At 46.9% G+C, this 26,548-nt stretch overlaps 1 protein-coding gene across 1 annotated transcript in view; it reads left to right on the top strand.

Moving 5' to 3' along the window:
• Nucleotides 1-26,548, top strand: part of LOC138365505 (WAP four-disulfide core domain protein 2-like) — a 194,179-nt gene that overhangs the window by 96,916 nt on the left and 70,715 nt on the right. The window contains exon 2 of the mRNA XM_069325792.1: nt 9,744-9,844. Within this exon, the coding sequence (XP_069181893.1) occupies nt 9,744-9,844 (101 nt within the window). The remainder of the gene's footprint in view (nt 1-9,743; nt 9,845-26,548) is intronic.

The raw sequence follows: 26,548 nt of genomic DNA, 5'->3' as shown, positions 1-26,548 counted from the left end.
TATGTCAGTCATGGTTGGTGCTTTAAACTAGTTAGGGTGAAGGCTGGTGCTGTAAACTAGTCAGCGTGAAGGCTGAAGCTATAAACTACTCAGGGTGAAGCTTGGTGCTGTAAGCTATGTCAGGGTGAGAGCTGGTGCTGTAAACTAGGTCAGAGTGAAGGCTGGTGCTGTTAACTATGTCCTAGTGAAGGTTGGTGCTGTAAACTAGTCAGGGTGAAGGCTGGTGCTGTAAACTATTCAGCGTGAAGGCTGAAGCTATAAACTACTCAGGGTGAAGCTTGGTGCCGTAAACTATGTCAGGGTGAGAGCTGGTGCTGTAAACTATGTCAGGGTGAAGGCTGGAGCAGTAAACTATGTCATGGTGAAGGTAGGTGCTGAAAACTATGTCAGCGTGTAGGCAGGTGCTCTAAACTATGTCAGGGTGAAGACTGGTGCTGTAAACTAAGTCAGGGTGAAGGATGCTGCTGTAAACTATGTCAAGGTGAAGGCTGGTGCTGTAAACTATGTCAGGGTGAAATTTGGTGCGGTAAACTATGTCAGGGTGAATGCTGGTTCTGTAAACTATGTCAGGGTGAAGGTTAGTGCTGTAAACTATGTCAGGGTGAAGGCTGGGGCTGTAATCTAGGTCGGGAGAGGGTCGTGCTGTAAACTATGTCAGAGTGAAGGCTGGTGCTGTAAACTATGTCAGGGTGAAGGCTGGTGCTGTAAACTATGTCAGGGTGAGGGCTGGTGCTGTAAACTATATCAGGGTGAAAGCTGGAGCTGTAAACTATGTCAGAGGTATGTCTGGAGCTGTAAACTATGTCATAGTGAAGGTTTGTGCTGTAAACTTTGTAAGGAAAAGGATCGCGCTGTACATTATGTCAGAGTGAAGGCTGGTGCGGTAAACTATGTCAGGGGTGAAGTTTGGTGCTCTAAACTATTTCAGGGTGAAGGTTGTGCAGTAAACTATGTCAGAGTGAAGGCTGGTGCTGTAAACTATGACAGGGTGGAGGCTGGTGCTGTAAACTATGTCAGTCATGGTTGGTGCTTTAAACTTGTTAGGGTGAAGGCTGGTGCTGTAAACTTGTCAGCGTGAAGGCTGAAGCTGTAAACTACTCAGGGTGAAGCTTGGTGCTGTAAACTATGTCAGGGTGAGAGCTGGTGCTGTAAACTAGGTCAGAGTGAAGGCTGGTGCTGTTAACTATGTACTAGTGAAGGTTGGTGCTGTAAACTAGTCAGGGTAAAGGCTGGTGCTGTAAACTAGTCAGCGTGAAAGCTGAAGCTATAAACTACTCAGGGTGAAGCTTGGTGCCGTAAACTATGTCAGGGTGAGAGCTGGTGCTGTAAACTATGTCAGGGTGAAGGCTGGAGCAGTAAACTATGTCATGGTGAAGGTAGATGCTGAAAACTATGTCAGCGTGTAGGCAGGTGCTCTAAACTATGTCGGGGTGAAGGCTGGTGCTGTAAACTATGTCAGGGTGAAGGCTGGTGCTGTAAACTAAGTCAGGGTGAAGGTTAGTGCTGTAAACTATGTCAGGGTGAAGGCTGGGGCTGTAATCTAGGTCGGGAGAGGGTCGTGCTGTAAACTATGTCAGAGTGAAGGCTGGTGCTGTAAACTATGTCAGGGTGAAGGCTGGTGCTGTAAACTATGTCAGGGTGAGGGCTGGTGCTGTAAACTATATCAGGGTGAAAGCTGGAGCTGTAAACTATGTCAGAGCTAAGTCTGGAGCTGTAAACTATGTCATAGTGAAGGTTTGTGCTGTAAACTTTGTAAGGAAAAGGATCGCGCTGTACATTATGACAGAGTGAAGGCTGGAGCTGTAAACTATGTCAGAGTGAAGGCTGGTGCGGTAAACTATGTCAGGGGTGAAGTTTGGTGCTCTAAACTATTTCAGGGTGAAGGTTGTGCAGTAAACTATGTCAGAGTGAAGGCTGGTGCTTTAAACTATGTCAGGCTGAGGGCTGGTGTTGTAAACTATATCAGGGAGAAAGCTGGAGCTGTAAACTATGTCATAGTGAAGGTTTGTGCTGTAAACTTTGTAAGGAAGAGGATGGCGCTGTACATTATGTCAGTGTGAAGGCTGGAGTTGTAAACTATTTCAGGGTGAAGGTTGGTGCTGTAAACTATGTCAGGGAGATAGTTGGTGCTGTAAACTGTGTCAGAGTGAAGGCTGGTGCTGTTAACTATGTCAGAGTTAAGGCTGGAGCTGTAAACTATGTCAGAGTGAAGGCTGGTGCGGTAAACTACGTCAGGGGTGACGTTTGGTGCTGTAAACTATTTCAGGGTGAAGGTTGTGCAGTAAACTATGTCAGAGTGAAGGCTGGTGCTGTACACTATATAAGGGTGAAGGCTGGCGCTGTAAACTATGTCAGAGTGAAGGCTGGAGCTGTAAACTTTGTCAGAGTGAAGGCTGGAGCGGTAAACTATGTCACGATGAAAGTTGATGCTGTAAACTATGTCAGGGTTAATCCTGGGGCTGTAAACTATGTCAGTGTGAAGGCTGGTGCTGTAAACTATGTCAGAGTGAAGGTTGGTGCTGTAAACTATGTCAAAATGAAGGCTAGTGCTGTAAACTATGTCAGGGTGAAGGCTAGTGCTGTAAACTATGTCAGATTGAAGGTTGGTGCTGTAAATTATGTCAGAGCGATTGTTGGGGCTGTAAACTATGTCAGGGTGAAGGCTGGAGCTGTAAACTTTGTCAGAGTGATTATTGGTTCTGTAAACTATGTCAGGGTGAAGATTGTTGCTGTAAACTATGTCAGGGTGAAAGTTGGTGCTGTAAACTCTGTCAGAGTGACGGCTGGTGCTGGAAACTATGTCAGGGTGAAGGCTGGTGCTGTAAACTATGTCAGAGTGAAGATTGGTGCTGTAAACTATGTCAGAGTGAAAGCTAGTGCTGTAAACTATGTCAGAGTGAAGGTTGGTGTTGTAAACTATGTCAGAGTGAAGGCTGGTGCTGTACACTATGTCAGGGTGAAGGCTAGTGCTGTAAACTATGTCAGGATGAAGGCTGGTGCTTTAAACTATGTCAGGGTGATGGTTGATGCTGTAAACTATGTGAGGGTGAAGGATGGTGCTGTAAACCAGGTCAGTCGAGGGTCGTGCTGTAAACTATGTCAGAGTAAAGGTTGGAGCTGTAAGCTATGTCAGGGAGAAGGCTGGAGCGGTAAACTATGTCAGAGTGAAGGTTGGTGCTCTTAACTATGTCAGATCGATGGTTGGTGCTGTAAACTAGTCAGAATGATGGCTGGTTCTGTAAACTAGTCAGAGTGAAGGCTGAAGCTGTAAACTTTTCTGGGTGAAGGTTGATGCAGTAAACTATGTCAGGGTATAATTTGATGCTGTAAACTATGTCAGGCTGAAGGCTGGGGCTGTAAACTAGGTCGGGCGAGGGTCGTGCTGTAAACTATGTCAGAGTGAAGGCTGGTGCTGTAAACTATATCAGGGTGAAGGCTGGTGCTGTAAACTATGTCAGGGTGAGGGCTGGTGCTGTAAACTATATCAGGGTGAAAGCTGGAGCGGTAAACTATGTCAGCGTTAAGTTTGGAGCTGTAAACTATGTCATAGTGAAAGTTTGTGCTGTAAACTTTGTAAGGAAAAGGATCGCGCTGTATATTATGAGAGTGAAGGCTGGAGCTTTAAACTATGTCAGAGTGAAGGCTGGTGCGGTAAACTATGTCACGGGTGAAGTTTGGTGCTGTAAACTATTTAAGGGTGAAGGTTGTACAGTAAACTATGTCAGAGTGAAGGCTGGTGCTGTAAACTATGTCAGGGTGAGGGCTGGTGTTGTAAACTATATCAGGGTGAAAGCTGGAGCTCTAAACTATGTCATAGTGAAGGTTTGTGCTGTGAACTTTGTAAGGAAAAGGATGGCGCTGTTCATTATGTCGCTGTTCATTATGTTCATTATGAGTGAAGGCTGGAGCTGTAAACTATGTCAGGGTGAAGGTTGGTGCTGTAAACTATGTCAGGGTGATGGCTGGTGCTGTAAACTGTGTCAGAGTGAAGGCTGGTGCTGTAAACTATATCAGAGTTAAGGCTTGAGCTGTAAACTATGTCAGAGTGAAGGCTGGTGCGGTAAACTATGTCAGAGGTGAAGTTTGGTGCTGAAAACTATTTCAGGGTGAAGGTTGTGCAGTAAACTACGTCATAGTGAAGGCTGGTGCTGTAAACTATATAAGGGTGAAGGCCAGAGCTGTAAACTATGTCAGAGTGAAGGCTGGAGCGGTAAACTATGTCAAGATGAATGTTGATGTTGTAAACTATGTCAGGGTGAATCCTGGGGCTGTAAACTATGTCAGAGAGAAGGCTGGTGCTGTAAACTTTGTCAAAGTGTAGGTTGGTGCTGTAAACTATGTCAGCGTGAAGGCTAGTGCTGTAAACTATATCAGAGTGAAGGTTAGTGCTGTAAACTATGTCGGAGTGAAGGTTGGTGCTGTAAACTATATCAGGGTGAAGGCCGGAGCTGTAAACTATGTCAGATTTAAGGCTGGAGCGGTAAACTATGTCAAAGTGAAGGTATGTGCTTTAAACTATGTCAGGGTTAAGGCTGGTGCTGTAAACTGTCAGGGTGAAGGTTGCTGCTGTAAACTATGTCAAGATGAAGGCTGGTGCTGTAAACTATGTCAGAGTGAAGGTTGGTGCTGTAAACTATGTCAGAGGGAAGGCTGGTGCTGTACACTATGTCAGGGTGAAGGCTGGTGCTGTAAACTATGTTAGGGTGAAGGCTGGTGCTGTAAACTAGGTCAGTCGAGGGTCGAGCTGTAAACTATTTCAGAGTGAAGGTTGGAGCTGTAAACTATGTCAGGGTGAAGGCTGGAGCGGTAAACTATGTCAGGGTGAAGGTTGGTGCTGTTAACTATGTCAGGGCGATGGTTGGTGCTGTAAACTAGTCCGGGTGATGGCTGGTTCTGTAAACTAGTCAGAGTGAAGGCTGAAGCTGTAAACTTCTCAGGATGAAGGTTGATGCAGTAAACTATGTCAGGGTATAATTTGGTGCTGTAAACTATGAAAGAGTGAAGGCTGGTTCTGTAAAGTGTGTCCAGGTGAAGGCTGGTGCTGTAAACTATGTCAGGGTGAATGCTGGTTCTGTACACTATGTCAGAGTGAAGGATGGTGCTGTAAACTGTACTATGTCAGGGTGAAGGTTGGTGCTGTAAACTATGTCAGGGTGAAGGCTGGTGCTGTAAACTAGGTCTGGCGAGGGTCATTCTGTAAACTATGTCAGAGTGAAGGCTGGTGCTGTAAACTATGTCAGTTTGAAGTCTGTAGCGGTAAATTATGTCAGGATGAAAATTGGTGCTGTAAACTATGTCAGGGTGAAGGCTGGAGCTGTAAACTATGTCAGAGTGAAGGTTGGTGCTGTAAACTATGTCAGGGTGAATCTTGGGGCTGTAAACTATGTCATAGTGAAGGCTGGAGTTTTAAACTACGTCAGGGTGAAGGTTGTTGTTGTAAATTATGTCAGAGTGAAAAATGGTGCTGTAAACTATATCGGAGTGACGGCTGGTGCTGGAAACTTTGTCAGGGGTGAAGGTTGGTGCTGTAAACTATGTCAGGGTGAAGGTTGGTGCTGTAAACTATGTCAGGATGAAGTCTGGTGCTGTAAAGTATGTCAGAGTGAAGGTTTGTGCTGTAAACAATGTCAGGGTGAAGGTTGGTGCTGTAAACTATGTCAGAGTGAAGGTTGGTGCTGGAAACTATGTTAGAGTGAAGGTTGGTGCTGGAAACTATGTCAGCGTGAAGGCCGGTGCTATAAACTATGTCAGGGTGAAGGCTGGTGCTGTAAACTATGTCAGGGTGAGGGCTGGTGCTGTAAACTATATCAGGGTGAAGGCTGGAGCTGTAAACTATGTCAGATTTAAGGCTGGAGCGGTAAACTATGTCAGAGTGAAGGTATGTGCTTTAAACTATGTCAGGGTTAAGGCTGGTGCTGTATGCTATGTCAGAGTGAAGGCTGGTGCTGTAAACTATGTCAGAGTGAAGGCTGGTGCTGTAAACTATGTCAGGGTGAAGGCTGGTGCTGTAAACTATGTCAGGGTGATGGTTGATGCTGTAAACTATGTCAGGGTGATAGCTGGTTCTGTAATCTATGTCAGGGTGAAGGTTAGTGCTGTAAACTATGTCAGGGTGAAGGCTGGTGCTGTAAACTTGGTCAGTCGAGGGTCGTGCTCTAAACTATGTCAGAGTGAAGTTTGGAGCTGTAAACTATGTCAGGGTGAAGGCTGGAGCGGTAAACTATGTCAGGGTGAAGGTTGGTGCTGTTAACTATGTCAGGGCGATGGTTGGTGCTGTAAACTAGTCAGGGTGATGGCTGGTTCTGTAAACTAGTCAGAGTGAAGGCTGAAGCTGTAAACTTCTCAGGGTGAAGGTTGATGCAGTAAACTATGTCAGGGTATAATTTGGTGCTGTAAACTATGTAAGAGTGAAGGCTGGTTCTGTAAAGTGTGTCCAGGTGAAGGCTGGTGCTGTAAACTATGTCAGGGTGAAGGCTGGTTCTGTACACTATGTCAGGGTGAAGACTGGAGCTGTAAACTATGTCAGAGTGAAGGATGGTTCTGTAAACTGTACTATGTCAGGGTGAAGGTTGGTGCTGTAAACTATGTCAGAGTGAAGTATGGTGCTGTAATCTGTACTATGTCAGAGTGAAGTATGGTGCTGTAATCTGTACTATGTCAGGGTGAAGGTTGGTGCTGTAAAAAATGTCAGGGTGAAGGCTGGTGCTGTAAACTAGGTCGGGCGAGGGTCATGCTGTAAACTATGTCAGAGTGAAGGCTGGTGCTTTAAACTATGTCAGATTGAAGGCTGGAGCGGTAAACAATGTCAGGATGAAAGTTGGTGCTGTAAGCTATGTCAGGGTGAAGGCTGGAGCAGTAAACTATGTCAGCGTGAAGGTTGGTGCTGTAAACTATGTCAGGGTGAAGGTTGGTGCTGTAAACTATGTCAGGGTGAATCCTGGGGCTGTAAACTATGTCAGAGTGAAGGCTGGATTTTTAAACTACGTCAGGGTGAATATTGGTTCTGTAAACTATGTCAGGGTGAAGGTTGTTGCTGTAAACTATGTCAGAGTGAAGGTTGGTGCTGTAAACAATGTCAGGTTGAAGGCTGGTTCTGTACACTATGTCAGGGTGAAGACTGGAGCTGTAAACTATGTCAGAGTGAAGGATGGTTCTGTAAACTGTACTATGTCAGGGTGAAGCTTGGTGCTGTAAACCATGTCAGAGTGAAGTATGGTGCTGTAATCTGTACTATGTCAGGGTGAAGGTTGGCGCTGTAAACTATGTCAGGGTGAAGGCGGGTGCTGTAAACTAGGTCGGGCGAGGGTCATGCTGTAAACTATGTCAGAGTGAAGGCTGGTGCTGTAAACTATGTCAGAATGAAGGCTGGAGCGGTAAACTATGTCAGGATGAAAGTTGGTGATGTAAACTATGTCAGAGTGAAGGCTGGAGCTGTAAACTATGTCAGAGTGATGGTTGGTGCTATAAACTATGTCAGGGTGAAGGTTGGTGCTGTAAACTTTATCAGGGTGAATCTTGGGGCTGTAAACTATGTCAGAGTGAAGGCTGGAGTATTAAACTACGTCAGGGTGAAGGTTGTTGCTGTAAACTATGTCAGAGTGAAAGTTGGTGATGTAAACTATGTCAGAGTGACGGCTGGTGCTGGAAACTATGTCAGGGGTGAAGGTTGGTGCTGTAAACTATGTCAGGGTGAAGGCTGGTGCTGTAAACTATGACAGGGTGAAGGTTGGTGCTGTAAACTATGTCAGGATGAAGGCTGGTGCTGTAAAGTATGTCAGAGTGAAGGTTTGTGCTGTAAACAATGTCAGCGTGAAGGTTGGTGCTGTAAACTATGTCAGAGTGAAGGTTGGTGCTGGAAACTATGTCAGGGTGAAGGCAGGTGCTGTAAACTATGTCAGGGTGAAGGCTGGTGCTGTAAACAATGTCAGGGTGAAGGTTGGTGCTGTAAACTATGTTAGAGTGAAGGTTGGTGCTGGAAACTATGTCAGCGTGAAGGCCGGTGCTGTAAACTATGTCAGGGTGATGGCTGGTGCTGTAAACTATATCAGGGTGAAGGCTGGAGCTGTTAACTATGTCAGATTTAAGGCTGGAGCGGTAAACTATGTCAGAGTGAAGGTTGGTTCTGTAAACTATGTCAGTGTGAAGGTATGTGCTTAAAACTATGTCAGGGTTAAGGCTGGTGCTGTACACTATGTCAGGGTGAAGGCTGGTGCTGTAAACTATGTCAGGGTGAAGGTTGCTGCTGTAAACTATGTCAAGATGAAGGCTGGTGCTGTAAACTATGTCAGAGTGAAGGTATGTGCTGTACACTATGTCAGGGTGAAGGCTGGTGCTGTAAACTATGTCAGGGTGAAGGCTGGTGCTGTAAACTATGTCAGGGTGATGGTTGATGCTATAAACTATGTCAGGGTTATTGCTGGTTCTGTAAACTATGTTAGGGTGAAGGTTAGTGCTGTAAACTATGTCAGGGTGAAGGCTGGTGCTGTAAACTAGGTCAGTCGAGGGTCGTGCTATAAACTATGTCAGAGTGAAGGTTGGAGCTGTAAACTATGTCAGGGTGAAGGCTGGAGCGGTAAACTGTGTCAGGGTGAAGGTTGATGCAGTAAACTATGTCAGGGTATAATTTGGTGCTGTAAACTATGTAAGAGTGAAGGCTGGTGCTGTAAACTATGTCAGGGTGAGGGCTGGTGCTGTAAACTATATCAGGGTGAAGGCTGGAGGTGTAAACTATGTCAGAGTGAAGTATGGTGCTGTAATCTGTACTATGTCAGGGTGAAGGTTGGTGCTGTAAAAAGTGTCAGGGTGAAGGCTGGTGCTGTAAACTAGGTCGGGCGAGGGTCATGCTGTAAACTATGTCAGAGTGAAGGCTGGTGCTTTAAACTATGTCAGATTGAAGGCTGGAGCGGTAAACAATGTCAGGATGAAAGTTGGTGCTGTAAACTATGTCAGGGTGAAGGCTGGAGCTGTAAACTATGTCAGAGTGAAGGTTGGTGCTGTAAACTATGTCAGGGTGAAGGTTGGTGCTGTAAACTATGTCAGGGTGAATCCTGGGGCTTTAAACTATGTCAGAGTGAAGGCTGGATTTTTAAACTACGTCAGGGTGAATATTGGTTCTGTAAACTATGTCAGGGTGACGGTTGTTGCTGTAAACTATGTCAGAGTGAAGGTTGGTGCTGTAAACAATGTCAGGGTGAAGGTTGGTGCTGGAAACTATGTCAGAGTGAAGGCAGGTGCTGTAAACTATGGCAGGGTGAAGGCTGGTGCTGTAAACAATGTCAGGGTGAAGGTTGGTGCTTTAAACTATGTCAGGGTGAGCGCTGGTGCTGTAAACTATATCAGGGTGAAGGCTGGAGCTGTAAACTATGTCAGATTTAAGGCTGGAGGTGTAAACTATGTCAGAGTGAAGGTATGTGCTTTAAACTATGTCAGGGTTAAGGTTGGTTCTGTAAACTATGTCAGGGTGAAGGTTGGTGCTGTAAACTGTGTCAGGGTGAAGGCTGGTGCTGTAAACTATGTCAGAGTGAAGGCTGGAGCGGTAAACTTTGTCAGGGTGAAGGCTGGTGCTGTAAACTATGTCATGGTGAGATTTGGTGCTGTAAACTATTTCAGGGTGAAGGTTGGTGCTGTAAACTAGTCAGGGTAAAGGCTGGTGCTGTAAACAATAATTTTGAAAACAAAATCTGTTTACAAATAATTGTAAATTTTTATTCTTATGTCGACAATAATTCGATTGTTCTTCTCAGGTTGTGGTCATCACAGGAGCAGATCCTTCACCCGACAAACCGCTCCCAGAGTTCACACTCACAGCTTCCTGGTTCAAACACACCTTCACACAGGCCCCACCGTGAGTATCTGGTTCACACTCACCTTCACACTGGTCCCACCGTGAGTACCTGGTTCACACTCACCCTCACACTGGTCCCACCGTGAGTACCTGGTTCACACTCACCCTCACACTGGTTCCACCGTGAGTACCTGGTTCACACTCACATTCACACTAGTCCCACCATGAGTACCTGGTTCACACTCACCCTCACACTGGTCCCACCATGAGTACGTGGTTCACACTCACCCTCACACTAGCCCCAACGTGAGTACCTGGTTCACACTCACATTCACACTGGTCCCACTGTGAGCCCTCCGTTTTACACTGATGCCGTTCGAACACTTCCGGAACAAGTGTTTCGCTCACGTCCTCTGTTCGAACCACAATTCTATAAATGCTTGACCCACATACTTCAAATATAAATAATCGCCAACAGAACCTGAACACCTAACCTGACCTACTTCTAACTATTCATAGAATTTTAATGTTTTATAATGTTAATATATATATGAGAACAAACCTAATTTTAATACACAGTATATTAAAATTATGAATGCTTCTGGGGAATTACGGCCGCTGCTTTAACCAGCCTAGTGTGCGGACGGCCGCTGCTTTAACCAGCCTAGTGTGTGGACGGCCGCTGCTTTAGCCAGTCTAGTGTGAGGACGGCCGCTGCTTTACTATTCCTTGTGTGAGGACGGCCGCTGCATTAACCAGCCTAGTGTGAGGAGGGGTTGGAGGATTACGGCTTCTTCTATGGCGTAAAGTCAGGTGTCCAGGGTGGGGGGGAGGTGTAAGCAATAGGTTAACTACCTAAGCAATAGGTTATGTAACCTCCTTGTTACATAATCGCTCGCTAAATCTGGTAATCACTGCCCTCAGGAGATATTAGAATTTGAATTATTGTTTATAAAAGTTGATATTAATATTATCCGTTTGAAGCAACAAACAGTGTTAGGGATAAATTATGCATCATTTACCTCATATAATTGTATGATTGGTCTCACTAACATAGTTATGTAAAGCTGAGCCCTCATGGACATCTGACAGACCTCTTGTGTTATGAATGTTTATGTGTTCCCAAGTTACAGGGAACACGTGTGTGTCCTTCTAAAATACACTAACATCACGGCAACACGTGTATGTCCTGCTGTAATACACTTTAACGTTATGGAAACACGTGTATGTCCTGCTATAACACACATTAAAATCATGGCAACACGTGTATGTCCTGCTATAATACACTCTAACATCTAGGGAACACGTGAATGTCCTGCTATAATACACTCTAACATCTAGGGAACACGTGAATGTCCTGCTATAATACACTCTAACATCTAGGGATCACGTGAATGTCCTGCTATAATACACTTTAACATCTAGGGCACACGTGTATGTCCTGCTATAATGCACTTTAACATCTAGACAAGACGTGTATGTCCTACTATAATTCACTTTAACATCTCTGCACATTTCTGTAATTAGGTTTAAGTTAAATTGTAAGTTTGATCCACAAAATTTCCACCAGAAGACCACACCACCTGAACTACTTGCCTTTAATAAAATGATTTCATCTAGCGGTCCATGGGAGTTCCACCTGAGCAGCCGTAGGGTGAAGACGTGTCGTCTGAACACTCCGGCAGTTTGGGGAGGTTGCAGTTTTTTCGCCGGCAGGGGGTGTGGGGGTCTCTTACCCTCCCTGTCCAGTGTTGTTGCCTGCCTGGCTGCGTGCTGACGTGGCCGTTTTGCCATGGGGGGCCTGGCTATTCCTCCTGTGTTGAGGGTAAATTCCGTGGGACTGGAATTCACGTGTAAGGCTGGTTATCCGGCCGTTGAGTTAGTTATGTGTGACATGCTTCGTGTCCCGGTGGAAGCTGTGTATGGCGTTGAGCTTGTTACGGCCCACCGGGTGATTGTCAAGTTCGTGGGGGAGGAGGAGTATCGGGACTTCCTCCGGCGGAACGAGGGGCGTTCATTGCAGTTGCCGGATGGCGCCGGCTCCGTTACGATCTCGGACCGAAGTGGTGCCCTGACATATGTCAGTGTGCACGGTGCGCCCCTGGAGTTCCCTGAAAACCTTCTCCGGCGCTTCTTCGGGAGGTATGGTGCAGTCATCAGTGTGCGGGTGAACAAGCTGTCCTCGGGGAAGTATGCTGGGAAGCAGACGAACGTCCGTACATTAGGTATGCGCCTGCGGTCGGATATCCCATCTTCTGTCCGGCTGCTGGGCTACTACGTTCGGGTGTACTATGCCCGGCAGCCCCGTACTTGTTTCCGGTGTGGCCAGTTGGGGCATCAGGCTGCCGGGTGCTCTGAGACACCTGCTGCGCCCGTTAACTTATTCCGGGAGGAGGATTTCCCGCCGCTCCCTCAGGGCGTGGATTCTGGAGATGAAGTGGAGCAGGTCCCAGTCGCTGCTGATGCGACCCCTCCTGCGTCACCCGACATGCCCCCGGTGCTTGTTGCCCCTCAGCCGAGTGAGTCTGCGTCTTCCTCGACTCCTGCTGCTGCGCCTGGTTCTGCGCCCTCGCCAGGTGTTCCGGCTGTGTTGGATGTTGGGGGTGCTGCGGAGCATCCTGTTGTGTGCGGCCCGGTTCCCCATGTGGTTGAGGCTGCTGAAGTACTGCGACGGGCGTTGGTTCGCCCGGTTCGTGAGGGCCGTGGTTCTGGGTCCGCCTCCGGCTGTGAGGATGTGCGGCCAGTGCCCAAGCGTTCTAGGCGCTCTTCTACTGCTTGGGCTGATATGGAGGACTACGACGCGGGTGGAGCTTCGGGAGATGGTGTGGCGGTTCCAGGTGCCTCGTGCTCTACGACGCTGGTGGTGGCTGATGTCCATGTGTCGGCTGTTGACGATGATTGTGCGTCTAATTTACCTCCTGTTCTTTCTCCTGCAGAAGGTTCTCCGCAGTGGGAGGTGGTTGCTCCTACGGGCGTGGATGGTGTGGATCCTGGTGCGAGCCGAGGCATCAAGCTGGTGCTGAAAAAGGATGCCAAGCGTGGGGGGTCCCGGCAGGTGCAACGTTCAGTGGTTGCCGAGGAGCCCTGTGAGGCAGCTGAGGAGGCTCCCAGTGTGCTGCCCATTGCCCGGCCTCTTGGGAAGGAGCCTCTCCCTCTCATCTTGGCCTCCGGAGTGGCGATGGATGCTGACCATCCGTTGCATTTTGAAATTGTTGACCGTGTGCGTCCTGCTCCGTGGTGCCCTTCTACCATCTGGATTCGTCGGGCTAAGTGTTTTATTGTGGGTGTGCCAGAGTTAATGCCCGATCCTCGTACGCTCAATAGTGACCATGTTTCGGAGGACATTATGTTACTTTGGGAAGCGTACTGTATTCGCTTCCCGGCGGAAGAGTGGCCGGACAAGTATGAGATCTTTTCGTAGTCTGTGTGCTTGCTGTGTGTTTTATTTTTATTTTGTTTTCTTGTGTTTTTGATGTTGGCCCTTCAGGCCGGTGTTTAGTGACTTGTGTTTGTGCCTGCTTTTTTATTGTAATTGGCCTCGCCTTTTGTTACGGGGCGTTAATGTATTGATTTTCTGTTGCTTTACCTGTTGCCTCTTGTTGTATGTTTTGTTTTTTGGAGGTGTTGTTTTGTACTGTGATTGCTGGATTGCCATTGTATTCTGTTTTATGTTTTGATGTATGCTGTATTTTTCATGTTTTTCTTGTATATGTGTTTTGTTGTGCTATGCTGTTTTGTTGTGCTCGGCTGTCGGCCCTTCTGGCCGTTGGTCTATTGTTTTCCTTTATGTATTCTGTATTTTTTTATTGTATTTAATTTGCATGCTCTGCATGTAAAAATAAAAAATAAAAAAAAAAAAAATCTAGCGGTCCATTCCATCCAACGGTCGACCCACCGACGCATTCATAAATTTTAACATGCTGTTCATTTAAAACAGGAAATTTCTCATATATATATATATATTAATATTATAATATATTAGCATATTGTGCATATATAGGTATAGGTTAGGTTAGGTTAGGTGTTTAAGTTCTGTTAGCGATTATTTGTATTTGTAGTACGTTGGTGAAGCATTTACAGCGTTGTGATTCGACAACCCGTCCTCGACTCAAGTCCATTACATTCAGCGGTCGACCCCACAGACGATTCATAAATTTTAACATGCTGTTCATTCAAAACGGGAATTTTCTCAAGTATAAATTAATATTATAATATATTGGCATATTGTGTATATATAGGCATAGGATAGGTTAGGTCAGGTGTTTAGGTTCTGTTGGCGATTATTTGCATTTGTAGTACGTGGGTGAAGCATTTATAGCGTTGTGATTCGAACAAAATTCGTCAGTGAAGCACTTGTTCCAGATATGTTCGAACGTCAGCAGTTGCGAGTCGTGTGTAAAGCGCTTTTCATTCATAAACAGGGGGTTTGGCGGGTGCATGGAATCAACAGATCTTTGTTTGGAGGACGGGCTGTTATACACCAGTCAAACTGATTTCGTTTGAACACTTCCAGAACAAGTGCTTCATTAATGAATTTTGATCGAATCCAGCCCGTCCTCCAAACAAAGATCCAAAAGTGATTCCATGCACCTGCCAAACCCCCTGTTTATGAATGAAAAGCGGTTTACACACGACTCACAACTGCTGACGTTCGAACATATTAGGAACAAGTGCTTCACTGACGAATTTTGTTCGAATCACAACGCTATAAATGTTTCACCCACGTACTACAAATACAAATAATCGTCGACAGAACCTAAACACCTGACCTAACCTATCCTATGCCTATATATACACAATATGCCAATATATTATAATATTAATTTATACTTGAGAAAATTCCCGTTTTGAATGAACAGCATGTTAAAATTTATGAATGCGTCTGTGGGGTCGACCGCTGAATGTAATGGACTTGAGTCGAGGACGGGTTGCAGCCCGTCCTCCAAACAAAGATCCAAAAGTTATTCCATGCACCCGCCAAACCCCCTGTTTATGAATGAAAAGCGCTTTACACACGACTCACAACTGCTGACGTTCGAACATATCTGGAACAAGTGCTTTACTGACGAATTTTGTTCGAATCACAACGCTATAAATGCTTCACCCACGTACTACAAATGCAAATAATCGCCAACAGAACCTAAACACCTGACCTAACCTATCCTATGCCTATATATACACAATATGCCAATATATTATAATATTAATTTATACTTGAGAAAATTCCCGTTTTGAATGAACAGCATGTTAAAATTTATGAATGCGTCTGTGGGGTCGACCGCTGAATGTAGTGGACTTGAGTCGAGGACGGGTTGTACATAAACCGTTTTCATTCATAAACAGGGGTTTGGCGGGTGGATGGAATCAGTTTTGGGTCTTTGTTTGGAGGACGGGCTATTTATAGAACTGTGGTTCGAACAGAGGACGTGAGCGAAGCACTTGTTCCAGATGTTTTCGGACGGTATCAGTTGTGAGTCGTGTATAAATCGCTTTTCATTCATAAACAGGGAGTTTGGCGGCTGGATTAACGACCTTGGATCTCTGTATGCGAGGTAGTACAAATTGTACTATTTTTACCATTGTATTATACACTTAATATTGATCAACCAAGATTTTGTGAAGGATTAATGTGGAAGTGAAGCTATGAACGACACTTGTCACCATGGTTAGTCTTCCTTCTCTATTGTGACCATTATAGTACACCAATTGTCGTTTACGCTGCTTATTGTGACCATTGTACTACACACTTAGTCATTTCTTCTGTTTTTCGTGAGCATTGTAGTACACCTTTAGTCGTTCCTTCTGTTTATTGTGATCATTGTGTGATCATTGATCTACCTCATTGTAGATCATTGAACAGGGATGGCCTGTTCAAGATCCTCCGCAAGATCGAATGCCCACACAAGCTCCTCAGCATCATTAGATCTTTCCACGAGAACATGAAGGGCACCGTGGTCTTTGACGGCTTAACATCAGACGCCTTCGACATCCAAAGTGGAGTCAGGGTTGCGTCCTGGTTCCAAACCTATTCGAAATTTTCTTCGCAGTCATGCTGCAGCTCGCCTTCGGATCTACCATGGAAGGCATCTACCTCCGGATCAGTCGGATGGAAAGCTCTTTAACTTCGCCAGGCTGAGAGCCAAGACAAAAATTTAGGTGAAGTGTCTGCGCGACTTCCTTTTTGCTGATGACGCAACAGTCATCGCCTAGTTAGCCGAAGACCTCCAACGGCTCATGACCCGCTTCAGCGAGACCTGTCAGGCTTTCGGACTCACCATGAGCCTGAAGAAAACACAGGTCATTGGGCAAGGAGTGGACTCCCCACCTGACATCGGCATCTCCGATTGCAAACTGGAAGTCGTTCACGACTTCTTGTACCTGGGCTCCAGGTACCTGGGAATCTCTGAGTCCCTCTCTCTTGATACGGAGCTCAACAAACGTATAGGTAAGGCATCTACTTCCATGTCACGATTGACAAAGAGAGTTTGGGCCAACAATAAGCTGAGTATACAAAGATCCAGATTTACAGAGCCTGTGTCCTGAGCACTGTCCTATATTGCAGTGAGTCATGGACACTCCGCGCTCGTCATGAAAGACAGCTGAATGCCTACCACATGCGCTGCCTCCAACACATCTTGGACATCGCCTGGCAGGACAAGGTGACAAACAACAGCGTCTTGGGGAGAGCTTGAATCACCAGCATGTACACAATGCTGAAGCAGAGACGAATGTTCTGGCTCGGGCACGTGGTGCGAATGGGCGACAGCAGGATCCCCAAGGCTCTCCTGTATGGAGAGCTGACGCAGGGAAAGCGTCCAACAGGCAAACCCCAGCTATGGTACAAAGACATATGCAAGAGGGACCTGAAAACCTTGGACGTCGATCTTGCTACGTGGCAAACACTGACCGCAGACCGTTCAACCTGGGGACAGTCGGTTCAGAGAGAGATCTTCAAGTTCAAGGAGTCACTTGCCAAGAAATCGGAAGCGAAGAGACAGAGAAGGGTAGCCAGTAGCAAGGAAGACAGACCAAAATCAGATTTCGATAGTGCTCAGTGTGGGATAGACTGCCATTCTTGGATTGGCCTCATCAGGCACACCAGGCGCTGCACCGGGATTGACAACGAGAGCGCATCTCCATAGTCTCCCGAGACTGAAGGATGTCTACTACTGTAGTACACCATTAGTTGCTCCCTCTGCTTATTGTGACCATTGTAGTTGTCAGGAGAAATGATGTCAGGAGATGAATTCTCCAGCTCCCTTGTGCAATGAATGGGTGCACAAGTCCGGTGTGCACAGTCCGTGTGCACAGGTGCATGTGCACCGTAGAGCCAGATTGCGAAATACAACTCGTTCATAGCCGTTTGAGGTGTCTGTAGAAAGCCCTCGTCGAGTGCTCGTCAGTGATGCTATTGTGATTGCTGTATCCAGTCTGTGGGAAAAGTTACAATAGGGAGTTGATTTCTGTTGAATTTTGTACCAGTTCAAGTGTAGTGAGGGGGTTTGGTGGTTTAACGGTTGTAGGTAGACCCTACTGCTCACGTGATCCCTTCGTGACAGGGGGCATAGCGTCGCCTCGAAGGAGCATGATAGACCGAGGCTTCTGGGCCTTGGTAATGCTTCGCGGTGATTGGTCGAAGAGTCTGAGAGTACCCGGGGTCGCTAGTGGGCCCTCTCTTGGCACCAAAGGGCATTCTTACAAGTGTCGGCTGCTTGAGGAGGACGTGACTTTTCGTGCTAGGCCAAGCACCCGAAATACCGCCTGCAACGACTTAAAGTCACTCTCGATAGTCGTGCCACAATCCCGAGACCATGGAAAGTAAGAATCTGGCATCGTGGAAAGGGAAACAGCGATAAAGCTAACGAGTGTGAACTTAGAGTGATTGTTACTCAGGCCACGTGATTATGGAACACCACTCAGAGTAAACTGGACTGTGGAGGCTGTTGGTCTATGTGTGGTAGCGACATCCGTCTTCTAGCATGCCTTAGCTACAAGGTACCTGGGAGAGATGATCTTGTGAAGGTTTCAGTGTTGTGTTGGAAACCTTAAATTCGTAATTCCGAGGAATTACCAGTGAACAATGAAGGACTCTGTCATTTTTACATGCTGCGCCGTGTAGCGCCATACCTTGACGATACTGCGCCGGGCTGAGGGCGTAGTACCATCCAAGCTGTGTGTGTATACCAGCCGCCGCCGTGTCTCGTTCTCCTTGCCTACCCTAGGCCAGAGCGAGAGTACCTGCCACCACCATCCTAGTCCGTGTGTGAGGACACCGTGGTCCACCCACCCCGTGGTCCTGCCGACCTCGTGTACGAAGTAGGGGAGACGCCTACTTCACCACCTACAGCAGCAGGAAGTGGGGGGTTTTCTTATGTGTGTGTGTGTGTGTGTATGAGGCCGGCCGGTGAAATTGGAGTAAGTACCTGTTTTGTGTTTTTGGTGTGTTAAACTCTGAAGCTGGTTTCGCATCCAGTGTTCTGTCTTGCCATTGTCCCTTTAAACACCTGGTGAGGTGATGGAAATTGAAAACGTGTGAGTTACACCTGTTCAACGTCATTCAAGTTGAGGAGTGGGCCCCTACTGTGAGGGTAGACGTGTGTAAGAGGACACAATTAGAGACACATTCAGTTGTGTGGAAGTGATTAGTACATACATGGCACAAATACTGTATCTCCAAGGTAGTACATACATGGCACAATTACTGTATCTCCAAGGGTGGAGGAAAGTGATCTATTTGTTTCCATTTTTCTATTTGTGCCATGTATGTAAATTCCTTGCAGAGTGTTTCCGTTTCAGCAGTGGAGTGGTAACGGGAAATTTCCCTTGGTTAATTAATAATTTTATATTATATTTTGGCCAGCGCTTTGTTATACTGTTGTGTTGTGTTAGGGCCGTGAATTATTAGTGTTATAATTTATTGGGGGAAGTGTTTTGCAAGTGCCGTGGGCGGCAAATGTTGTACCGTGTTGTACCGTGCTCTGCGAACTGTAGACAGTTGTGTCTTTGGTGTAATGCGTTGTGTACTGTGAAGGATTGCGTGAGAATTAAAGTTGTGTAGCCTTGTGTAAGTAGAGTAGTAGAACCCTCGTTAAGGTAATCTTGCCGTAAGACCGAAAGGACCTGTCAGTTGGGTAACAGCAATGTCTATCAATATTCGTCTGAATTAATAGGCTGTCGGTGTGACAGTAATTAATTGGGAATTACTCACCGAATGCTTGACGTCTCAAGTGTCATGTAATTAATAGGCTTACGAGTTATTGTTCCCATTTGAGTGTCGTTGAAACAAGAGTGTGTTAACGAAAATTGAATTGTTGCTGACCGTTGTGGATGGTTGATTAACGTAATTGTTTAAATTCAATTAGTGTAGCTTTTATTATTGTTTGTGTCTTGAGAGACAAGTGTTAACGGAAGATTTTATAGGGGGTCATCCGTGCAGTTACTTGGTACCTCGCTGGGAGGGAGGCGAGTGCCATTCAAGTTTTGTGATTATAGTATTTGTTCACTGTGAGGGTTGTGACGTATATTGATTGCACACTTGCGTCACCAGTGGTCACCACTCTGTTCCTTTTTTTTTCTTTTACATGCAAGCATGAGAAGAAATACAATAAATACAATAAAATCAATAAAAGAAAACTAGAACAAAACAGAGCATAAAACACAAAATGTCAAATCACAAACTCACAAAGTACAAAAGAACAAAGGTATTCAACCACAAAACATCGGCCTAAAGGGCCGACCACAAAAACAACAATACATACAAACACGGGAATACAGTTAAGAAACGACATCAATACAACATGCGGTACCCAAACCCGCACCCAATAACCCAACACTAGAACATACTCATACAAAACAAGGCTACCGGCACTGTAACCACACACGGAGAGGCACCAAGACAAAATGATAAGAAATACAACACTAAAGGAAATTACAAATACTCAATAGAAACGAAAGGACAGCATACTGGCAATGCAGAAAACATATACGCAATACATAATACATAACAAACACCGGAGCATGCCAGAACCGGGAAAACAAACCCGCCCCACCCACACACACACACAACCCGTACCCCACAACCATGCACACAAATGGAAAACAACCCACAACATACAGCCAAACAAAGGAATCACGGGGCATGAACCTAACTCCCAGAGCCAGGAGCATACTTCTCAGGGAACTTATCCCAAGGATACCTGTTCTTATAGGCCTCCCAAATCAAATATTCCATGTCAGTAGGAAGTCGATCTACCTCCCGCTGTGGGGCCTGCATAAACTTAGGAAACACCAAATCAGGCGGAAACGGCCACTTTCGAAGTTCACTGACCCAAGTCGCATAACGAGGCTGGGGAGCACGAAACACCCCCTCCTTGGAAGCAGAAGACACCGAAGAAGCTACATAGGCCGCCGCGACGGCCATGCCGCCGAACGCACAGGAGAAGAAGGTGACGGTTGACTTGATGGTAACACCTCCATCGGTACGGCAGGAGCTACAGAAAAGACAACTTGAGATGGAGGAGGCGACAAGACCGCCGCCGACGAAACAGGGAGCGAGGAAGGGGGCACGGACTCCCCAAAGCGAGCAGCCTTATTCAAGACCACCACCAGGTCACTACGCTCATCACGAACTTCAACAGGGGGAACCACCCCCAACGAAGAACTGGAACCATCCGACACAGGCGACGCACCCGAATCAGGACCTGCAAACATCCCACCAGAATGGGAAGCCGAAACACCGGCACTGGCATCCGCAAGCAAATGCACCTCCGCTACCACCGTAGATTGCAACGCAACCGGAGCCACCCTGCTGTTGCTGGAAGATCCACAGTCATCGAACTCGCCAACATCAGCCCATGGAGCAGAAGAGAGACAGGAACGCTGGGGCTCCGGCCGTACATCATCAAAGCCGGAGGCGGACCCAGAAACACTTGCCCCACAAGCCAGGTGGACCGACGCAAGACGGCAGTCGCTTCAACCAAACGGGGAACTGGGCCGCACACAGCAAGAGGCGCATTCGCCACCCCTCCACCCATCACAGTTGGGACACAAGTCGTGGGCGCTGGGCCATGCGCAGTAGCAGGAGACGAGGAAGCGGAGGGCGCCAACGACGCAAAGAGATCAACCGGTAGACCCTCAGGAGCAGCCGGAACAGCGACCAGAGCAAGCAGAACCTCTGACATACCCGCAACACCCGGAGGAGGGTCTACAACATCTGGAGGCGTACTCGGAGACGCAGGGAGGAGAGCCTCAGTAGCGATCGGGACGTCCACCTCCTCACCCCCGGAGTCCTCCTCCACAGGGACCGGCGGGAAATTCTCTTCCTTGAACATGTTCACGGGAGCAGTCGCAGCCTCAGGGCACCTGGCAGACTGATGCCCCAACAGGCCACAACAAAAACATGTGTGTGGTTGTCGGGCATAGTACACCCGTACGTAGTACCCTAAAAGCCAGACAGAAGATGGAATGTCTGACCTCAGGCGCATCCCTAGGGTATGAATGTTGGTCCATTCATACCCTAGGGATGCATAAACTTGCCAGAAGACAGCATGTGCATCCGCACACTAACAACGGCACCAAACCGCTGGAAGAAACGCCGGAGGAGGGTCTCTGGAAACTCCATGGGGCCCCATGGACACTCACATATGTCATAGCACCACTACAATCCATAATAGACACAGATCCGGTGCCATCCTGCAGCTGCAAGGTACATCCCTCGTACCTCTGGAGAAAGTCACGGTACACCGCTTCTCCCACAAACTTGATAACAACACGGTGAGCAGTTACCAGCTCAACACTGTAGATGTCCATTACCGGGATATGGACCATGTCACACATGCCAAACTCCACTACAGGGTACCCGCACGTCCAGTAAACTCCAATCTCACGGAGTTTACCCTTACAACAGTGGGAAGATGGCCACCCATCGCAAACATGCCATATCTACACCAACCAAGAGGGAACAGCAGGGAGGGTAGAGACACCCACATCCCCTGCCGACGAAAGCGGCAAACACTCCAACTACCAGAGAGGCCAGGCGACACGTCTGCGCCTCACGGCTGCTAGAGCGCAACTTATCACTCTGTTCAATTAGTGTCATTATTCAGTCAGCGACAACGGGAAGCATCCTGTGGGTCCACCAGGCTGTTGAATAGCTGTTCTTAAATGTGCCACTGGGTAAGACAGTAAAATAATGTTAACTCGTTGCTGAAGTAGTTCTTTTTTTTGTTGAATAAATTTGTTATTCTAGGAAACGGTCGTTTAGTTCAATCACGCCACATTATTGTCTCACTTTTCCTCTTCTGCAACGCCTTGCCTGTTTATGTGTAAATTAAGTCTGTTCCTGAAAGCTAGAGTCCAATTCATAGCACTACACTTCAAGAAATTGGAAGAGAGGACCCGTTGGTTACCCTTCATTGGTAATTATCACTAGAAGGAGCCAACGACCTAAGTGGACAGGTTTCACCCGTGTGGTGAAAGCCTGGTGGTTTGCTTCCGCTTTTTCCTATGGTCTCAGGCTCTAAGTTAAATATATGCTTGTATGTAGTTCTTTCTGTTTGAGGTCTGCCTCCCATGCTAGGTAGTTACATTAACGTAACATCAATCTATATAAATAAAAATGTAAATGTTCATTTGTTCCATATCGCTAATCTCAGAAAGTTCTTCGCCGATTGCTTGGAAATTTTTACACAACATTCAATTCGCATCTGAGCGGGTTTTTATATACATACTATGTTTGTGTGACATCTGTGATGAGGAAAAACGTTCTTTTTTGACAAACAGTGTTTTTCATGTGAGGGAAATCGTCGAAAACTCTTTACCAAATGCTTTGCAATTTTGACAACATTGCATTTGAACACGCGCATTTTTTTATATACATGCTATATACATGCCTCACCTGTGACAGGAAAAACATGTTTTTTTTTAATCAGCCCCATCTTTTGGACATAAGAGCAACAAATATTGTTTACATACCATTTATTTCGTAAGAATTTTTTTTTCATTTATTTCATTTCGTTTTTTTAACTTTTTTTATATTTCAGTGAAGGGGAACATCAGATCATTTAATGTTCCCAATTTTCTGATGGGAACATCAGATCATTTGAGAATGCATCAAACCAGGAAGTGGGGAAGGGGAGAGAGGATGAGGTGACTGAGGCATTGGGGAATGTGGGGACAAGGGGACATGGGAATGAATAATGGTGAGGAGGACAAGGAGACAGGGGAGTGGGGGGATGTATGGGAGGACAAGGGAACGGGGGAGAAGGGAATGGTTAGGATGACGAGGGGACAGTGGAATTGGGGATGGTGGGGAAGACAAAGGGATGGGGGAGGGGGAGGAATGGTTGGGAGGACGAGAGGATGGGGGAGTGGGGAATAATTGGGAGATCGAGGGGATGAGAGGGAGGACTGGGAGACAGGAGGAAGGTTGCTGTGGCCGGGTATAGCAAGTAGGAAAATAATTCTTTTGATCAAGTAATAGTCAAAGAAAAAAATCTCACTATAGTACACCATTAGTTGTTCCCTCTGCTTATTGTGACCATTGTAGTACAACATTAGTCGTTCCCTCTGCTTATTGTGACAATTGGAGTACACCATTCGTAGTTTACTCTCCTTATTGTGACCATTGAAGTACTCCATTAGTCGTTCCCTCTGCTTGCATCGGGCCGGGCTTTGGGAGTAGAAGAACTCCCAGAACCCCATCAAGCAGGACACCATTAGTCGTCCCTCCCTTTATTATGATCATTGTAGTACACCATTAGTGGTTCACTCTAATTATTGTGACCATTGTACTACTCCATTAGTCGTTCCTTCTGCTTATTGAGTCCATTGTAATACGCCATTAGCTGTTTTGCATATTGTGACCATCGTAGAACACAATTAGTTGTTCACTCTACTTATTGTGACAATTGTAGTGCACCATGAGACGTTCCCTTTGATTATTGTGGCCATTGGAGTTCACAATTAGTCGTTCCTTCTGTTTATTGTGATCATTGTAGTACTCAATTTCTTGGAAATTTCTCACATCCAAATACTAAACCCTAGTCAGAATGACCTATAGGCAAAATTGTTGTTGTACACTGTCACGTGGGGGTGGGCCGGGGCTCTGCTAGCACCCAGCTGCTAGGGGCTCAAAAGGCCGAATACTCAGCCCCTCCGAATCCCGGGATTCACCGGAGTCTCCTTGGTCCCACAGGAGGAGACCAACAATGCCCACCTGAGCAGGTCTTTGCTTCCACCACAAAAAGGGGGTGCCACTGATTCACCCTGGAAGCCCTTCAGTCAAACACAGGGAAACTGCTGTTAACAGTTCTGGCCTAGAACCGTGAAGGAGTGAAGGAAGACTCAGGCTTACCTCATAACCATAACCTCCCTGAGTCCTGCCTGCCAGACAAAAAGGTTGCAGGAAGTCCTTTCCCGCCTGTCTTCTCTATCTTCTTCTAAACAAGGTCGCCAGCTGGGTTATTATATCTGCACCCCAGCGAGGCAGTTCAGTGGGTGTATTATATATTGTTTGTAGCCAAAAGATTGCTACTCCCATAGATCTGCTACTAGACTGTTGGCTCAGGGTACTCTCCCAGGAAGGTCTGTGTGGCTTTACCTCTCTCTAGCCACTATGTTAATAGTTGCCACCTTTCAGGCACTGATACTGATCGGATGGCTAAGGGTACACTTTTATGTAAGTCTGTGCTGTCTTCACCACTCTCCAGGCAATAAGAACTTCTATAGAGAACGTAGTGTTCCCTAGGAGGTACTATGATAACCTTCGTGTATTCTCATAGAGAAATATTTTAATGGAGGCACACTTAAACACAGTGATAAAATGTGTGAATTTACTGACGGAAATTACATGAACACACATACAATCACAAGTAATACATGAATATGAGAATAAGAATAATAAGTCTGGAGATCGTCAGCCTCTTCTTCCACGACCTCCAACACTCCTTCAACTGGGCAGAAAGACAGGAGTCCCACACTCTCTCACAGGAGGGCCTATTCACCACGTCGGCGCCTCTTCTTCACTGTCCTGCCATCCATATACACTGTCCTCTCTGACAGTCCTGGACACAAGCTGCCTTGCAGCCTATTCTACTACTAAAGTATTAATGTCCTGTTGCCACATAAATAAGTAAATATTGTGGTCTAACTAGCCTACTCACACAAGGGGTAATGGGAGGGAAAATGATCTACCTTACATTCCTGGCTCACGCTGCCTGTCCCTCGATGGTGTGAGGTTCCCACGCTTCCTGAGTCGATGCTTGACGATCCAGGAACGTTCCACAGGTCCTCAGGTGTCGTGGAGCCTTCGCGTCGTCGCCGTTCCAATCCCTGAGATTCAGCTACCCCAATCCTGGTTCATCGATAGGCGCTGAGCTAATCACTATTTTCCCACATTTGCCCCTTCCACAACGCGTTGCTCCTTGTCCTAGGAACGGTGTCGTCCTTCCAAGACCCTCAGTGGATGTGACCCGGTCACAGCTAGGCTTGCCCGCTACACCTTTCCAGGCCCTCAACGTCCAGCGTCGCCGCCCAGCGTCGTCGCCGAATATTTTCCAAATTTGGCACTCTTTTGCTCAATAAACTTGCTTCCTTTTTGCTTCCCAGAAGCGCGGGGTCTCCAATACATCAGATGGGCTGCGATAGCCAGCACTAATCCACTACGAAAGGCTTGTAGAGCCTCAAATCCTTGAGAGCTGACCGAGGTGCGTCCTCTCGCTTCCAAGGGCAGGTCAACTCTGACGTTGGCGCCGCCCGGGGCACTCGGTGACGTCACGGCGGGCCCTGATTGGTCGCCCACGACCTAAGTCGGCCAATCCGCAATCGGCTAGTGTCCCTTCCAAAAGGTCATATCTGCATTAGGGGATACTCTTTCATTTCATAACAGGGCGCCAATTTGCCCTTACTTACAACTTATAATGTAACTTCCTTCCCTTAACTGGCAGCCGGTCTGGTCGCCACATATATCAATAGACTCCCTGAACCTCAGACAATCAGTAGGGAGAGCTGATATGACTCTTAAGCCGGCAAACGAAAGAAATAGGAGAGGGTACCGTAACATACCCCTCCCCTTAAAATAAGTCATATCGGATGAGCAGCACTCAAGAGGGCAACTTATACTCTTGCTCCCTCCGTTCCTGAAGTGTCACTCCTCCAGTTGGTGACGTGGCTGGTACCACCTTGCCAGTCACTTGCCTCATTATATCTCCACCTCGCATAGGACCGGGTGTGATGGGTGTTCCCTGAACACCTACAAGAAATCCTCTCTCCGTGGCTACGAGTGTACTCCAACGGCTCGTTACCACTGTAAGATTCAGGGCATGCAGTGCCTCCACCGCGTCGTGCACTCCGAGATAGTCTTGCACTTCCACTGCGTCCTACAGGTACTCCACGTTTCCTCTCACGAGCTACTCTTCGCCAATTTTTTCTCTTCTCGGTTCCTCTTCTCCCATAGGTGCATTGTCTCCTCACAGTGGCACTTGTCACCTGTACTCCATCCAGCAGCTTCCTCTCTTCCACACTAGGCTTTTGCGATGGCCCAATGCCCCTCTGGTTAAGCTGGTGCCTACCCTGGGTGTACCTATTCCCTGCTTTCTTCGTATTGCCTTTCCTATACCAATCGCTCCTTCGTTCCCGACGAACATCTTCACTCCTCCATGAGATTCTCTTCCCTGTAGACGTCTTCTTCGGTTCGTGGTTGGGCTCATCCACCTCCCTGTGGCTCACCTCACCACGGTAATTCATCTTACACCTACCACTATTCAT

Source organism: Procambarus clarkii, chromosome 17, assembly GCF_040958095.1.
Source record: "Procambarus clarkii isolate CNS0578487 chromosome 17, FALCON_Pclarkii_2.0, whole genome shotgun sequence".
NCBI lineage: Eukaryota > Metazoa > Arthropoda > Malacostraca > Decapoda > Cambaridae > Procambarus > Procambarus clarkii.
Note: the sequence above shows the minus strand (reverse complement) of the source record. Positions and strands in the feature narration are given on the sequence as shown.